This window comes from Lycorma delicatula, chromosome 1 (assembly GCF_047948215.1).
Source record: "Lycorma delicatula isolate Av1 chromosome 1, ASM4794821v1, whole genome shotgun sequence".
Taxonomy (NCBI): Eukaryota; Metazoa; Arthropoda; class Insecta; order Hemiptera; family Fulgoridae; genus Lycorma; species Lycorma delicatula.
In genome coordinates, this window is record NC_134455.1 from 116,680,438 (window position 1) to 116,699,357 (window position 18,920).

The following is an 18,920-nucleotide window of genomic DNA, read 5'->3' on the forward strand; positions in this document are numbered from 1 at the left end:
TAAATCTTTATCATGAAGTATGGCCATGAGGCAACAAATCCATACATTTTCCCAAAAATAATTGGTTTGGTCACCAAGCTCAATTACATAAAGTTAGTTATAATATTCTTAGTTTTCTACCAACTTATGACAAGTTTCAATTTACACCTAAATATAAATATAACATTTAGTCAAGAAAATAGGTTACTATTATATTAACATATGGAATTTTACTTAGATTAACTCAGCTAAAGTTTAACCCTTATTCATAAAAAATTCTCCTTTACGGTCTACGGATAAAGGAAACAGAACCACTCGAAAGAATTTAAAGCGCACGTAAACGCAATCAAATAGAAATTAACATTGTCGTTTAACAATTTAATAATCAAAAGATGTAACCTGACTTGAATATATATTAAAAAAATACATTAATTATGTTGGCCAAAAATATTATCTATGACGTATTAACAATAAGGGAAAAGTTTACATATACATAAAAGTATGCAGATAAAAAAGCTAACTTTCCAAAACATCTCACCCGTTTTGAGTTTTCAGGACATTTGTCGATATCCTTCTGGTAGTGTTTTATTTGTTCTAAAACAGACTTATAAGACATCCTGAAGTTCGTTCAAAACTTCAGTCCCCTCTCTGAAAAAATTTTAAAGAGAGGAACACATACACTGAACACTCGTGCAAAAGCAAATAAGACAGCATAACTTGCCACAGCAACAAGATAGGTTACGATTACTCTACAGTATATTGTACTACATCTAGGAAACATGAAATCAGCTGTGTAGCTAACCACGCTACACTACACTACAGAAATTAAAGAAGTAGATTTAATTAATTTATAATTTTATTAAATTTTGTTTATGTTTAACTAACAGGTAAAACATAAAAATAAAAAATCAATAATAGCTATAAAAAAATGTTTTAGGAATCTTTGAATATGAATATAGTTTTCAGCTTGATCAGAATTTCATATGGAAATGTAGTGGGTCGATCAGCTGTGCTTTAGTTGGAGTAGTGTTCTCGACACGTTCGTGTAAGTTCGTTGTACGTGTGACACGAAACTCTTTTTAGGTAAGTTATCTCTTGTTTTACGTTTTCTATCCTAAACCTTTGGTGTATATTCAATTTAATCGTATCTTCAAACTTAAAAATACCTAATTTTTACTTGCTACTTATGCGAAGTCAGAATATCAGTCCCTAGTTGACCATGAATTAAGCTTCCTGATAAATCAATAAAATTAGTAGAAACGGGAGTTTTACTGAGTCAGTGTAGACATAATTAAAACTCTCTTTGAAGCTGGATTTTATTGATCGTAATTATTATATAATTTTACCTTTAATAACACGTATTGTTCAATCAATGTTTTTTCGTGAGAAGTTCTATAAGTTTTCGATATTCTCGGGCGAATACAGTATGTTTGTACTATAACTTTGTTGGCAGAAGCCTATTTTCTAGTTTGTGATGGTCAAGGTGATTTATAAGAAAGCTAAGTGTTGTTTTTGGCTTCAGTTTACTTTAGAGTGTAAATAATATTAAGTAATAAATTTTATTTTTTGCATTTAGGAAAGTGTTTGAATTGGAAACCTGTTTTTACAACTCATCTTTAAGAACAGATTTATTTTTGTGTGCACTGTTATTTATTTGAATAAATTATGCAATTTTTGTGTACATAAACACTGACTGTTATGACTGTTGTTTACAGTTTTACTGTTGGACACGTGAACAGTTCACTCTGTATAAAGTAAAAGAGATTAATATCATATCCATATTTCCCTACTAAATCTTAGGGATTTAAAAAATATATATTTTTTAGAATTTAAAGTGGGTATCATGAAACAATAGTAACAACTTTGTAAACATTTTTTCCTACATGTAACTTGTTTATTTCTTTTACCATTGTGACAGTAAAGAAAGGTTTCCGTAACATAATGTCCAGAAGAATGTTAATTTTAATAAATAGTGTTACAAATTGCATCCTAAAAAGAAATTCTATTTTATTAACTAAGATCATCTTCTGTAGTTAACAATTATTTACCTCCCATAATTAACAATTATTTTAAAAACAATTTAAGAAAAGCACAGTTAAATTTAATAATAAAAATTTTAGTTTTTCTCATAAAAATAAAATGTAGATTCTGGAATTCATCGTTAAAAAAAGTTTATCGAATCAGTGTAAGTACCTAGATAAAAAAAATCAAGATAACAATAGATTATATATTAATGCCATTTTTTTTTTTCATATATTTTAATTTATTGAGTACTTAATAGTTAACAAAATCTGTTCATGTTTGATGAAGGACTAACATTAGATGGTTTGGATTCCTGATAAGTCTGGTATTATTTCATGTGTAATTTTAAATATCTTATCACTATTATAAAATGTATATGCATGTGCCCAAAGTAGTAACTTAATACTAAAGTAAAAATTTCCTATTAAATTTATTGTATGAGGATTAGTTAATTTTGGTATCTTGAGTATCATTGTTTTACTTGTAATTCAAAGCTAATTTTTTTGAAGAATATACAAGAAATTTAAAAAATGTTATTTAAAATAAATTGTGTATGCAAATCCTGTATTATATATATATATATATATATATATATATATATATATATATATATGTGTGTGCACACACACACACACATATATATTATATGTGTGTGTGTGTGTGTGTGTGTGTCAATTATACAAGTTCTTTATCTCTAATATAATTATTAATTTTAATCTTTGTTTGTGAAGAAAACTTTAACATTTTTAATAATCTCTTGAAAGGTATCGCCAACTATCTTACAGAAATTGTTCAATTTATTAACTATCTATTTGTTGTTATACTTCTTTATACTTGAATTTGTTGTTAACATAGCATTTTTTATATTTACTAGCATGTGGACTATTTGTCAAGATAAGATTTAAAGGAATTTTGAGAAGTATTTACTTTGTTTTAACAGCAAGTCATTTTTTTAACATTGATATTTTCTTACAGTATTCAATTATGGCATTTTTTAAATCATTGTTGCAGTAAAATTAATTGTTAGGCTAATAATTAGCAAGTTTCATGTGTTGTAGCTGATGTTATTTAAAAATATTATATTAGTCTTTGATAAATTCTAAATTATTTTGATATTCCCAGCACAAAATATTACTGACATATTACCTTATTTTAGTCTACTTATCTATACCTTGGTCCCATTTCAGATAATGACAGGACTAGGTGTTAACAAGGTCGCTCCATCTTCTTCAATTTCCTTACCACTTCTCCTCCTCAATCTGGTGCCATTTTTATCCCCCCTTCACCACACTGTCTAATAAACTACTTCCATCTCTCTAGGATGTTCCCTTGGTCTTCCATCAAACTCTAGACCAATTTTCTTTGGCATCCTCTCCTCATCCATTCTTTTAACATGTCCATACCGTTGTAACCTTCTTTCCTTTCTGCCCTTCATGCTCTTCATATTCAATTACTCTTGTATTTCTACATTCCTTAATTAATCCCTTATTTTTCCTTTCACTGCTCTGAGGAACTTCATCTCTCCTGCTTGCAGTCTACTTCAGTCCCTTTCACGTCTACAATCTTCCACAACTGCACCATACATTAAATGGCATGCAGTACAATTCATTTATCTTGATCTTAGCTTTGTCTGTACCTTTTTATTCAACACCATATGTTTTACTGTTTGATACAAATTTCCCTCTTTTTGAAATTTGGTATTTCATCACACAAGTATTGTAGTTAAAACTTGACAAAACAAACCGCACCGTTGTCTCTTTAAAATGCATCTACTCTTCTTATACCTCATCAATTTTCTGTGCAATAAGTTTCCTCTATTCATCAGCCTTTGTAGTGTCCTTCAACCTCCACTTTTACTCTCTTATCCTGTTTTGTCTGTTCTGTTCTTTTACTTTTTCCATACAGTTGACTTTCATATGAACAACACACTAAAATATGGATGGTCCTCATCCATATTTTCACTAGGAATTACTTAATGTTTTTAAATTTTTTCCCCATTTTCTGTTTACTTGAAAATAATCTACTACACATTTAATCTTTCCGTCCCAGCTGTATCTAGTTACTGTGTAACTCTCTCTTTTCTTAAACAGCTGTTTGCAATCTTCATTTCAGTTCTTTGATATACATCTAGGAACCTCTCCCCCTTGCCATTTCTTCTTCCGTTCCAAAGCATCCGAGAACCTCTTCATGTTGTACCATGTTAGTGTCCACATGAACATTAAAATCACTCATTACCATATTAATATCTTGAAGATGCTCTTCTAACTCATTTTAAAAATTTGATTTTCATATATATATATATATATCTGTAAACTTGACAGTTAATACATTTAAACTTGACGGTGACTATTACCATTACCATTATAGACAGATGTTATGATGGTTACCATTATAGTTCTATCTTTTTTCTTTTTCAATTGAAGTCATAGCCCCATATTCACGCATCCTCTTCCTACGCATAATCACGAAGTCAGTCGGGAGCATCCCGGAAATGCCCTCCATGGCCTCCAAGGAGACAGTCCTGTAGGCTGTCGCAACCGTGAGACAATACTTCCTATGGAGAGTTTCCAATATGCTTTTGTATTTCCTGTACTTAATAACACCCGTCCAAATTTCAGCACCATACAGTATGGTGGTGTATGCCACTCCAGTGAGTAGCCTCCTCTGTAGCCCTGGGCCTCTTAATTTGGCAAAATGCCCGCAGTATAGCGCATAACTCTCTCCGCCTTTTCAGAGGCTTCAAGGGCGTGCCTACCAAATCTCAGTCTAGCATCGATCCAAATGCCCAAGTATTTTATCGCGACCTTAGATTTAATTCTTCTACCCGCTAACTAAATCGTCATTCTTGGCTTGCGTTTAGCGGAGGAAATTACAACCATATCGGTTTTCCCCGGCGCCGCCTGGAGTCCAGCTTCCACCACCCAAGCTGCAACAGTGTAATAGGAGTCGCTGATCTTCGAGGCAGCCTCCCTCCGTGTATCCACCTTGATAATAAGTAATAGACTATCTGCATAGCCTATGATCGTAACCTTTGGAGGAAGTGGTACACTAAACACTCCGTCGTAAGTTATATTGCAGAGGGTCGGTCCAAGGACCGATCCTGAGGTACTTCTCTATCCACTATACGTTCGAGGACGCCACCATCAACATCACATATGATATATCTGCTTGTAAGATACGAGCGGATGATCGAACTAAATATAGTGGAACTCGAAACTTTTCTACCGCGCGTCTGATCGCAACGTGGAAACACTGTTAAACGCGTTCACCACATCCGGTGCGATCAGAACGCACATCCTTCCTTTGAATCTCCGGCGGCCAGCAACGATTTGCTCCGCCAAACTCCGCCGTACATCTGCAACAGCATCCATTGCAGATCGGCCTTTAATGAAACCGTACTGATTTCGGTGGAGTCCACCCGCCCCCTCCACCGCGCAGGTTAACCGTTGCAGTATCATTCTTTCAAACATTTTGGCCGATGTATCTAGATGATAAAGGCCGATAGGAGGATGGCGACGCCAAATCAAGACCTTTGAGGTGGCGCCTCCACCTCAAAGGGAATACTCCCTCCTTCAAACAGGTGTTATATACACGTAAAATCACTTCAGGGTCAGCTCCAACGCAGCCTTAACATCCGTATTCGGCAGGCAATCTGGGCCCAGTGCCTTCTTCGAGGGCACTCGTAACATCGCTGAATTGAGCTCCCCTACTTCAAACAACGGCAGTGCCCCACATCAGGCTCCACATCAGCCAGTGTCCCATCCCCGACCTTTATAGCTCTATCTGATATGTATTTAACATCCTCTGTACAGCTTAACATACTCTTGTGATCATTACTGCAACCCATTCTTTCCTGCTTTCTCATTACCACTCCAAAAGTGTTTCTCTTTTTCGGAGATCTTTTCCCATTACCCTTCCACTTTATCTTACACGGCTCTAAAATTGTTGATGTTTTCTCTTTCATCATTTTAGTTTGCTCTTCAATCTTCCCCTGTAGAGCTTTCTTTTGGTTTCAAAAAATAAATGGATTCTGTAATCCATTATCGTTTGCAGTTGACGTTTCCACTGTACGATATGTGGTTTACCGGTCCAATTTCAAGGCTTTTATTATTATTGAGAGTAGTTTTGAACTTCACTGCCGACTTGCTAGGCTTGACGTAGCTGCATTTTTAGAGTTCTTGTTTGTCTGGTTCTAGCTATTGACCTGTCCGACTTGGGAGACCCTACCAGTTATCAAAAAACTACCGACATAGCTCTCCGGGTGTTACTGGGTCACACAAGCTCTACCACCACATCGAGAAATACGTGTATGTGTGTAATGTGTATTTACATGAGAGTCAGTCAATTATAAATCAAACTTTTGTTGCCACTTTTTATTCAGTTTTTTTTTTTTTTAACATTCAGAATGTTAATTTTCATTAACTTATAATATTCCTGGTACTCAACAACTGGTTTTTGATTCCTGTGTCATAGAAAGCAGTGGAACATGTTGAAGCTAATTACACTCAAATTGTTCCGTTTTTTTATCTACATACACTTACTAAAGTAATCATCATTGCTAAGTCAGTGCTAGTTCTGTATAAATGTGTTAAATCATAGTCTAATGCATTTAAATCAATTCTATTTCGTTTCTGTGGTAGTATGTGGTCTAGAATTGTCATGTAGGAGCAAAATGTGATTAAATTGAATCCGTTAAAAAATCGATGAGCGAGTTCACACAATGTTACTCCTTCCACCTTAAAATACTTCTCGGTCACTGCAACACAATGAATTACAATGTATATTATTCATTGTAGTAGTAAAATTATAAGCTTTACTTTCCCTATTTCAAGATTGTTCAATGTACACATAAAAAAAGTAAAAAAAAAAAAAATTTTAAGTATTTTAAAAAATAGCAGAAATATAAGAATTTTATTTATAATTCTGTTGGAAAAATCACATAAATCAATTAATTTTGAATTTAATTTCAGAGTATCTATAAAAGAAGGAAAAAACATTATTTAGTAAAAAATTTCTTTAGATAATTATATTTATTCATTATCGTTGTTTTATGACAGTCATTATTACCCAATTACAATAAATGTTATCGCAGAATAAGTGTATTGTAATTACGTAAAATTCTTATACGTAGATTGTATTTTATTAATCGGAAATTATGCACACGTAAAACAATTTCTTTTAGACTGACGCTACGTCTAAATTATTTACAAATATTTTTCGTAAAGTTGTAACTCGAAGTACAGAATACAGGACTGATAAAACTAAGTTGCAGTCAATTTACTTATATCAGTTAGACAAGCTGGGATGTCTTATGGTATGAGTAATTTTATCAAATTGAAACGTTCATCGAAATTACAAACAGGTTATTTAAAATAGCATTGTAAACCGCATAGATTTATTACTTTTTTGTGTTAAATGTTGTGTTTGTGTAAATTTATTTGAATGTAGCGAACAGATTATTGAAATGAAAAAACTAAATCGTTGAAAAAATAATACAAAATTATTTATAAATTTTATATAAGCAGTTTGGAGAGGAGAGTAACTAGGTTGATAGCGGTGGCGAAGTTAGGGAAAACCTTAACCTGGCGATTGATTTCTAAAGTAGTATAGTTTACTCGCCCGCTATATTTCATATTATACAGTACCGAAAGCGAATCGATGACGAGTGGTGTGGAAGGAGTTTAGACTCTCCCATTAATACCCACACAAAATCGTTGTTAGCCGTTTATATTTGCTTTTTCAGAAGTAAAAACAAAAGTTCGGGTAGACCGATTTCACAAATTTTAATTTTTAAGATATACTACGATATTTGCTATGTATTGAAGATATAGAAGAAATGTTAAATTTCTGACGGAAAATCGTTCTGTCAGTTCTATTTCGCGACTCGTACGGAAGTAATTTATGTAATTTTATGAAATGGTACCAGATCGACTTAAAATGACCGGTAATAAATTTCGAGCCAATAATGGCGAATTTAACGATTAAATAAATCGTATTAAGACGGAGTAATTTTTGAAAACAATTGTAGCTCACCTGAAAATCAGTTGGGCAAATTCAAGTTGACATGTTACGTTCACTATCCCGACCTTATCAACTACAAATTTGATCACTTTCACACAACAAAATCGTTTCTAACGGTAAACGGCGGAATATCTTTAGACTTAATATTTTAAGTTTGTGTAGTACTAAACATATATTGTTTTATTGTTTTTAACCCGTTTAAAAATCGTCTCGTGTTTATTTCTTTATCAAAATAGTAACTTATTCGTGACCTTTCACGAAAGGAAGGTTCAAGATATGATGGTTTTTGTCTTTGGGAAAGAAAGATGGGTGCGTTTCAGTATTGAAAAGTTATAAAATTTAGGTATTTTTTGTTTCTATGTTAGTAAGATGTATTTAAATGAAAACAAGGTTTATTCCACAGTAAGACGAATGAAAAATCGGACTGAACACAGCATTTCAGATATTGTAGGTTTTTAGATGTTCTTTTAATTCTTGAGTTTTTGTATAAAATACAATCTACTTCATTCTTTTGCACTTTTTCCTTAATTTTATTCGTACTGTAGTTATTGATCGTCTTATCTGTTCGTGAGCTCTGCTGGTCCTTGTCGAAGAAATCCCGATCTTCGCCTTCACCCCTGCGGTGTTGTCCGTTGACTTATTTATACAAACAAAGCGTAATGACTTACATTACCCTTGCAAATTCATTAGTTATTCGTTTATTTGTATTTTCACTATTTTATTTTATAACTAATTTTCCTACCTATGTAATATTTATTTCTTGTCTACTTCCTTTTGTTCATTGTTGGAATAATTACTTTTGTAATTATTGAACGGTGTAATTAAGTGAATGTCGGTGTGCAGCTTAGAAGTTTGTTCTTGTTTTATTAAATGTTGTGAAAATGAATTTTGCTAAATCTATGATTGTATTTCTTAAACGTAATCTTGTTTAAAAATAATTATTGCGACTTGTTCCTGCACTGCATAAGTCGGTGCAAAGAACTCTTAAGTTTATTTTTTTAGGTAGAGCTAGGGAATGTACTTAGTATGTAATTTACGGAATTTAGTGTACTTTTTACTGAACGGTTATTGTTTGTTATTGTAACATAACTATACTGTGTTAATACTTACTGTGTTACTGTGTTAATAAGCTGCTGTAACCGAATTAAAATAAAAATATAATTAAATGAGGATCAGAATAACGAGTGATTAATAGAGAAGTTACGAGTTTACATGATGTTACAAAAAATTGATGTGAAAATATAAAACTAACTGTTTTTGTTCGTTGTTATATACTGCCAAATAATTAATTTTATTATTTTTAGGTTAGATAAATTAATTTTCAAATTCTTTATAAGCATAATTAATTTCAATTTACATTGTAGCAATTACAGCAAAAAAATTTAAAACGTTAGTTGATGAAATGCATTCTAACATGTATACATTACTTGTACCCGTAGATACAGAAGAAGGAGTTGTCCACCAGTTTACTGGAGAAAAGGGAGTTAGCATGCATGATTAGTGATTCCAAAAGACGCTGTTGGAGAAAATTAATCGATGAGATTGAAATGGGTACCGGGGGGGGGGGGGAGACCGTACCGCCTACTGGTCAGGAACGGTCTCAAATCCAGGACACCGGTTAATCGGGACTCTGGTGAGGTCGCTGACATCATTCCCCGTAAGAAAAAGTAACTTGCCGGAGCTGGAGGGAAATGAGGGGCTCGTGGCATTGTTTGGTACGGAGGAACTTCTTGCGGCGGTGGAGCGTATGTCCGTGGATAAGGCTCCGGGCCTGGATCTACTGCCTAACCAGGTGGTGGCTCGGGAATATCCCTAGACTTTTCTGAGTGCATTTAATACATGTTTACAAGAGGGTGTGTTTGTTTCCTAAGAGGTGGAGGCGGCAGCGCCTTGTCCTGATTCCCAAACCGGGCAGGGACTTGGCGCTTCCAGTCTCATACATGCCCTTATCAATGATAGATGCCATTGGTAAAATATTGGAGAGGTTACTCTAACAGAGGTTGTGTGGTGCGGTGGAGGTGGCGGGAGGACTGCATGACATGCAATTTGGTTTCTACAGATGTTGGTCTGCGGTAGTGAAAGTGCGTTCCCTGGCGGAAGGGATAATGGCGACCCGACGGGGGAACTGCAGGGGTAGAATGTGCGTCCCGGTTGCACTTGATGTGAGGAACGCATTTAATTGCGTTTATCACGGTGCGATCAGGCGCGCTATGGATCGCTTCGGTGTTCCAGTGTATCTGGAAAGGATCATATGCTCTTATCTCAGTGACAGAAGTATTGTGTGTTAGGTGGTTGGCGGAGTTCTGGAGCGAAGAGTAAGCAGAGGGTTCTCCCAGAGGTAGGTCCTCGGTCTGACTCTATGGAATGTTACATCCGATGGTGTATTCTGTGTTCCTCTTCCCCCTAAGTGGATATTATGGGCTACGCGGACGAACGTGCTTTGGTTGTGGAGGCTGATACCGGTAGGGAATCCAAGGATAAAATACACGAGTTTTATCTGGCGGTGGCTGACTGGATGAGTGAAGTAGGATTAAGTATGGCCCCGGAGAAAACAGAAATAGTTGCAATCTCTAACGCTAAACGGAGACCGAAGATCTTAGTGGAGTTGGAGGGTAGGTGTGTGCGATCCAAACCCGCAATTAAGAATTTAGGCATAGGGTAGATACGCGGCTGCGGTTCGGAACTTATGTCCTTGTGGCATGCGGTCGGGGCGTACGTCTCATTGCGGGCATTCTGCCGAATTGTAGGAGCCCGGCAGCAGAGGAGAAGGCTCTTGACTGGGGTTGCCTACGCTGCGGTTCTTTACAGGGCGGAAATATGGGCGTCTGCTATGAAATATCGCAAGTATGGAGCGATTCATGAGTCGCTACGTAGGAGATGCTGTCTGTGCATGGCATCTGCTTATAGAACTACGTCTAGAGAGGCGCTCGAGGTCATCAAAGGTATTTGGCCGGTGGATCTTGTGGTTGCATTACGGGATACAATGCGCCTGTCTGGTGGTTTGACCTCTGCGGATAGGAAGATTGCGAAGGCGGCGATTGAGGACAGTTTGAGGACATGGCAGGAGAGGTGGGAACAGGGAACGAAAAGCAAGTGGACCCACAGGATAATTCGTGGTATTAGCTGATGGATTGCGAGACCCCATGGCACGTTGGAGTTTTACCTCACGCAGATGCTGACGGACCATGGGGGCTTTAGGGTATATTTATATCGTTTTGGACTAGACTGCGCGGAAACCCTGCCCTGATTGCGGAACGGAAGAAACGGCGCAGCATGCTTTCTTTGAGTGTCCCTGCTTCCCTGTGGAGAGAGGCGAAATGCTTGCTGGGTACGACGGTTTTATTCCCCCCGTCTGAGGGGCTTATGGACTTCATACTGGCCAAAGAAGGGCACTGGCTTGCTGCTATCAGATATTTCAGAGCAGTCGTGAGAGGCTTCCAATGGGGGAAGAAACAAGAAAAACAGACAAATACCCGAGAGCTCTGGTGCGGGTGAGTGTCCAGGGGGCCTCCCGAACCTGTGAAGATCGCCTGGATGCGGAGAACCCGTGGTCACTCTGATGCCTGGTGCAGGAAGGTAAGCTCCCCCTTTCAGGTTTGAGCCTGTATCCTGACAAGTGTGTTTCGGTCTGCGACGCAAGGGCACATCTTGGGTCACGTCCGATGTTGCCGTCACAGTCGCTGGGACACCCTTGGGTTGACTTGAGGTTCCGACGAAGTTCGCTACCTGGGCGCCTACTTCACCGTGGCCGCCGGGGTCTTTAACTCCGGTAACTTCCGTGAGGTGGCCTTGGCCTTCGATCGCATTCAGCGACTTGCCCTAAAGCCGCGTCAAAAGTTGGAACTGCTTCTGTATTACTTCGTGCCTGGTTTTTTCTATCTTTTTGTCCTGCAGCTACCGTCCATGAACCAGTTTAAGCGTTTGGATGGATGCCATGGTGCGTCGCGCCGTTAAGGGGTTTTCCACCTTCCCTTGTGTACTTCAGGCGAACTTCTGTACTCTCGACTTGTTGACGGTGGCCTCGGAGTCCCTCGGCTAGCCGATCTGATTAGCCGCACGAAGGTAAGATTACGAAGAGCCGCACCGCTGCTCTTCGTGCCTTCTGCGGCCTCCAGGATTCCGCGGACGAGGTCATCCGGCGGGTCCTGGTTGAGAGCGGGATGCCGTACTACGAGCAAGTGGTCCGCTCCATGGGCTTATCTTTACCTGGCTCCCTTTCCAGCATAGGCTGTTGGAAGCAGCGGCGGAGGGATCAGGGGCATAAGGACTGGGCCTACCAACCATCCCAGGGCCGCGGGATGGCCTGCTTCCTGGGCAGCCGCCATGGCAACGCTTGGCTCCATCAGTCGATACTGTTTCTGGGCGAGGAGATCGATCTTTTGAAGATGAGAAGTAACGTCTTCCCTGTCAACTGTTACCTTAATCGCCTGGGTGTCGACGTCACATGCCGCTGCTTTCACACCAAAAATGAGACGCTGGCCCACGTTTTGGGCGAGTGCCCGGCCGGGCGCAGTGGGCGCCTGCCCAGGCATGACTCGATTGTCGACGTTCTTGGGTCTGCGGCCCACTCTTTGGGTTTACTTGTCGCCCGGGAACAGCTCTTCAGCGAGGGTTCCGTCACGTTGAGGCCCGAGCGGCAATTAAAGCACCAGAGAAGGCCTTGATCGTTGACGTTACTGTTCGCTTTGAACAGAGCGATTCCCTCTGCGAGGCGGCACAGGAGAAAGCGTCAAAGTATCCGCCGATAGCTTCAGCTGTAATGAGGGACATGGCCGTCGAAAGCGCGCAGGTTCTTCCCGTCGTCCTCGGTGCACGTGGGTGACTACCATACCCACTCTACGGAACCTGGCCCTCCTCGGGATCTCCAAGCGGTCTCCTATTGAGGACCTGCTGACGGGCGTCGTTGGGGCCTCAATCGCAATAGGAAGGGCCCATCTCGACTGCTGTTGACGCACCTGTTGTGCATGTCCTGCCCGCCCGTTCTGGTCCTCGGTGGGACTGCTTATTAGTACGGTCGACCCAGCTTACTGAAATGGGTATCATGGGGGCGGGGAGAACCCACGCCGTTAGGCGTGCCCCACTGTTGCTGTTGGACTCATGGCGGCAGTGGTTTTGCGTGGGGCAGCATTCGTCCGGCTCGTCGCTGGGATGCTCCTGTGAAGACTCCGGACACCTGTAGAAGTCTTCTTCATCACCCTTTGTGGGGAATTTTATTTATCTATTCGTTTCACCCGGTACGGGGCATTGTTGGCTAACACTAACATCTACTAGCTGAAACCAGCTACGAAAAATTTACAGATAGGCGACTTGATAACCATTTTAACAGGTAAGTAAAATGTTAACAGGTAATAATATGTCTTTTTTTTACAAATGAAGGGTCTGTAGTAAGAACTTTAACGTTTGGGGGGGGGGGTTAAGTCCTCAAAGATGTGGAAGTAAATGGCATAAAGCCATATTTGTGAAAAAAACTTTCGTCATAATTAGATTTATATTTGCATTGCAGAGAGTTTATAATTGCATATTAACACAGGTTAATAGTTTTCTTAAGACTCATTTACGGTTAGTAGAAATTTCCAATATGTACTGCGTCGATATGTTATATGAACAAAGCTCATCGATCGTTTTCGTTTGATCAAGTTAAATTTTCTGTTTTTAATATATCATTAAAAATCATTATTATTATTCATAATCATTATCATTATTAGCATCAAATTATTATTTGATACATTAAGTGTGCTGCTTTTTACTTGAAAAAAAATAAGGCTATATTTTAATTTTATATAGATTTTGTTTTACAGCTGCAGTTTTGAAAAAGAGGTATCATACATGGAACGTTTTATTTTTGTTAAAATGGACCCATTTAGAAAAATAACCTTGTTTTTAATGTTTTAATTTTTTTAGATACCACACTGTTATCTTCAAGAAAACGACAGCATGCTGATTCTACAGTAATGATCTCGAATATTATTTTAAAAATAATTTTTTTTCGAAATTCTATCGGCTTATGTTATGTGAAATTTTTTTTAACTTCTGTAATGGATCCCTGAAATTCTATAACAACTTACATTACCACCGGTAATACCACTTAGGAATAACAAAAGTTTGGCTTTGGCCGATCTTGTAAAAAGCATTTACTTAACGCGATATTACTATTTACTTTAACAATAATTTTTTATCGCACGATTGTAAGAAAACAATGCGATTAGAAACTGTTAAGAGTTTTTGGTTTATTTTATTTCTTTAACCGGAAGAGATAAAAATGAGCAGTTCGAGGTTGTTCTGAACTGTTTTTGAATGCTGTTTTTTTCAAGATGTTAATTGAAAACTTGCTTGTATTAGAGCGGCATTATAACCTGTCTTATTAACCTCAGTAGTTGTACCTATATGCAGCAGTTCGTTTAACTGTAAAAAAGTGAACAGAAAACGAGCGAGGTAAGCAACTCTACGGATAGTCCTTACGTGTTTCCCTTTAAAAAATGTAGCATTAATACAAAATAAGTGGCGGTTGACCGGGAAGATTAGCGATACGATAATCTTAAATAATTTGTTAACTGTAGGTGGATCGTTATAATTAGACGTTAAAATATAATATAAAAACGATGTTATTGACTTTAATATTAATTGCTATTTTTTCGGAATATTTTCGAATATTTCTTGTCAACCATTCTAGGAAACCCGAAGTTGTATAATGTAGAATCGAATATCAGCACTAAAAAAACTAAACATTACGGATATCGGTTCAACTTGCACTGAAACATTCTGTACTACTCAAGAACGCTCGGAAATTTGAAAGAATATCGACTGAAGTAAAACTAAGCAAAAAATTTATTGTAACGGTGGTATATTTTTTAAGAATTTAAAAAAATTAATGTTACCAACACTTTTTTTAAGGATATAAAATATATCCTCAATGTTGAACTTCGGGGACGAAGGAGAAGGCTTAGAACAAATTAATGGAGAGAGTAGCGGCGTAAGGGACCGTTTATCATCATCAGATGATGATGATAAAAATAGAATTATAAATAACAATTCTGTAATCTTGTTTGCATTATAGGCATTTGTCTCCGTTAACAGGCTAATTAACGTCTGCCCTCTTATACGTAATGGATTTTACGTTTTTGGCGTCAGATCTGGAGCGGTCAGGAATACTTTTCACTGTATATTCGAAGATTATGTACGATTTGTTTATGTCGTTCGTTTCGAATGCCTTTTTTTTTTTACAGTTTTAAGGCGTTTGTAGATTTCAGCGTATTCGGTTAGTGATTACTTCTGATTTCTGTCGTTAGCTGTGCAATACAACGTGCTAATTTTATAATTGATTCACGCTTATTTCTTTACTTCTGTGATAGAAAAAGAATTACTTTCCATCTGGCGATACCCTGCTATCAGGTAATTAAGTGATATAAGCTTAGGTAACGTTTTTCTTTTTTTTTAACTCCAGAACCACCGTTAGGTATTGCTTCAGAGGATAAGATGTATGTTTTTTAGCGTGTGAAAATGCCAAGCCTGACCGGGATTCGAACCCGGGACCTCCGGTTGAAAGGCCGAGACGCTACCACTCGCCTCACGGAGGCCGGTGAGTGATATAAGCTGTATGAAGTTTACGTTGTGACCTTCGATTTGTTGTCGGTCTTTAGAAAACCCACCTGGTGTCTATGAGTTTTTGTTATATAATCTCGTCCTTTTTGAATATTTTGTGAAATTTTTTTAACTTCATAGAAAACCAATAAGTTATTTATGAACGTATTGATAAGTTGTCGTTCGGTACAGAAAAAATACGTTCTCCTAAATCTGAGAATACACTATGTTATGAAATCATTATGCGAGAAAAATTCTTCTTCAATATAAATTTTATTCTGTTTATCAATTTAACACATAAATCAAAGAAATGCGTTTTATTTAGGAAAATGTTATTTTTTACGGGCGAAGTATGGAAAATATTACATTATAACTTGGGAAAGGGTTACTTAAAATATATATATATTACTTTCCCGTCGAATATAGCTGGAATGGCTACCTGAAAGGGAAAATTATGGTGATCATGTTAAAAATGGGATGTCAGATTTTTTGCGAATGTTTACTTTTAGGGTCCAACTAGTTCAATTAAAGTTCTAGACCATCAAAACATGTATGTATGTGCGTCGCACTGTTTTAGCCTTACATATCAGAATTGACCGAACCGTTTTTCTTCAAATTTGGCTATATTTCTTTATATATATGGCGCATTGATCATATTCATTTTTCTTTCAAAATTCGTTAAGAGCGTGGGGATCTCCGAAAAACTAAGTTTTGATTTTCTTCCGAGGCATTTTAGAGGAAACTTTATTAAAGCAAATTTGTTATCTAAAATGCTCATAAATAATCACAAAAAAAATTTTAAAAATCATTCTCCACCTCTTAAAATTTAAGATTTTTTTGTTCTTTTGCTATATCTTCTTTTAGTTTGAATATTTTTCAAACATTTTTTGAAAGTTTATACTTCATATATAGAGCTATTAAAAAACGTTTACAATATTTTAAATTATAGACCCCGAACATGAAATAAAGAAAAAAGTTATTTTTTAAATTCTTTAAAAAATTTTTTTAAAGAAAAAAGGGGATGTTAGATTTAGTGAAAACTTTACTTAAGCTAATTTGTTTAAAAACAAATTTGCTTAAGTAAATATTAAGTAAATTTAATACGTAAATATATGTTACGTATTTATATACGTAACATATATTTATATATGTACGTATTTATATACGTAACATATATTTATATATGTACGTATATAAATATTTTTTTTTAGAAAAGGTTTTCTTAAGATTTATTTCCCAATTTAAAAAAATACATATTATATTACTTTCCCGTCAAGATAGCGCTACAGCTCTCGAAGGGAAAGTGTTGCAATCTGTCTAATTTGGGCGTATTCGGTTTTCACCGGATATTGGTGTTTTATTACCTAAGGAGCCCAAAAAATCGGTTGGAAATTTTCCGGATGTTAATGTTTCGTATGTGCGTGTTCGGTGTTGCTCTCTAAATCACCTCATATCTTCAGAACTACTGGACCGATTTTGGCCAAACTTTGTCAGATTACTTCTATGTATATGATTGACGTTGCTGTTCAGCCTCACCCCCTTGACGTTTTAAGTTTAAAATGTAATGGCATCAATGCTCCATGTATAGAAGTAATCTGACCAAAATTTTGGTCAAAATCGGTCGAGCAGTTCGGTAGATACAAGATAATTTAGAGGCCAACACCGAACACACACGTACATACGAATATTAACATCCGGAAAATTTCCATCTGGTTTTTTGGGTCTCTTAGGTGTCAAAACATCAAGATCCGGTGAAAAGCGCATATGCCCGAATTGGACCGATTACAATACTTTCCCTTCTAGAGCTACAGCGCTATCTTAACGGGAAAGTTAAAAAAAGATTGTTTTATTTATATACTAGCTCGCTGTATACATTTCTTCGGGGATGATTTTTTTTAACGAAATTGTTTTTGTGGTTGTTTCAACAAGAATAATATTAAAAAGTATAAAAGAAATGACTGTTTGAGAAGTATTATTATACAGTTACAGTTTTTAACTTTAATATTCTTATTATGAAATGTATAATATAGTTTTTGTATTATTATTGTACAGTTTACATTATTATTATTTCCAAAATACTGTGGAGATAGTTACATAGTTATTTGGTTGTTTTTATCACTAATTGCTGACATGTTTTAATATAAAGTTTAGTTTACATGATTTACGTACGTAAATATGTTATCGTATACTTATAGAGATATTGCATCATTATGATGTATTACATGGTACTTGAACTATAAAAGTTTAATTGAAATCCGACAAGAGGCATAAGACAACTGTTAAATAATACACAGAATTATGCTGTTGAATTCGTCTTCTAACAAACTGACATTCCAAAATATATGAAGTGAGAATTAAGCTTTATAAATACGTAATAGTGATTCTAATTCTTTCTTACATAATAAATTATCCCCGATTCCCTTCAACGCATCTCAATGAACCGGACTTCTAAACTAATATCTTTGTATTGAAGAAAAGTACACGCTTAGAGATTCAAACAGACGCCAGTAAAGGTAATCAGTCATTCGGGTCAGGTAATATTTAATACAAAATGAAGTGTGAAGTATTTCAGTGAACGTTTTTAGAATCCAGATTCCATAACACATCCGTACAAAATAAAAGTTCAAATTACACTGTGTTCTTTCAGTATATTATATACTAAACTGAACATCTGTTATGTAAAACATGACATTAATCTATGACATGTTATTTAAAACATGCCGCGTCCTTAATCTTAGCACTAGAGCTAAAAATACATAAAACCATTTAATTGATTATAAAGTTGAGCTTTTTAGGAACCATTTTTTTATCAAGTAATATATGAATTAAAACTAATTGCTGAAAAATATTAACAAAAAAATCACGCATTTTGGCAATAATGTATGCATCTATCTTTCTCGTTTATTTATTCGTAATTGTAAAGTTCAGAAATTTTACGTGACCGTTTGAGGTATACAAGAAGGTATTGTATTAATGGTGTTAATATACTAAGTTTTCAGCGTTTAATGTTTAAAACAGTTCTTTATTCATGTTTATCCTTATCATAATTATTATAAGTTGGAAAAGTTAAGTGTGTAAATTCACTTTTATTACTTGCGGACTGCTGAAATTCAGCATGAATATAACTAATTTTGGCCTGTTATTGGCATTTTACTTAACATCCGGAAAATTTCCATGCGGTTTTTTGGGTTCCTTAGGTGTCAGAACGTCAAGATCCGGTGAAAACCGCATATTCCCGAACTGGACCGGGCATAAAATAAAAACGTTTTATTTTTAAATTCTATTTTTTCTCCTGTAAAAAAGTAATGTTTTAGGAAGGG

The 18,920-nt window shown here is 36.3% G+C and overlaps 2 protein-coding genes across 7 annotated transcripts in view; one reads left to right on the forward strand and one right to left on the reverse strand.

Annotated features, from left to right (window-relative positions):
* The window catches only part of EloA (transcription elongation factor elongin A), a 126,707-nt gene extending 125,969 nt beyond the window's left edge, over positions 1-738 (reverse strand). For all 3 annotated transcript variants that reach the window (XM_075359735.1, XM_075359744.1, XM_075359726.1), the window contains exon 1: positions 518-738. In XM_075359735.1, the coding sequence (XP_075215850.1) occupies positions 518-595 (78 nt within the window). In that variant the 5' untranslated portion in view covers positions 596-738. The remainder of the gene's footprint in view (positions 1-517) is intronic.
* A 181-nt stretch (positions 739-919) lies between these two features.
* phtf (putative homeodomain transcription factor) overlaps positions 920-18,920 on the forward strand; it is a 169,136-nt gene continuing 151,135 nt past the window's right edge. For 2 of the 4 annotated variants that reach the window (XM_075359800.1, XM_075359791.1), the window contains exon 1: positions 1,007-1,062. The gene's annotated coding sequence lies outside the window, so the exon portion shown is untranslated. Of the gene's footprint in view, positions 1,063-18,920 lie in introns of all 4 variants that reach the window. The other 2 variants (XM_075359808.1, XM_075359759.1) reach the window with 2 other exon arrangements.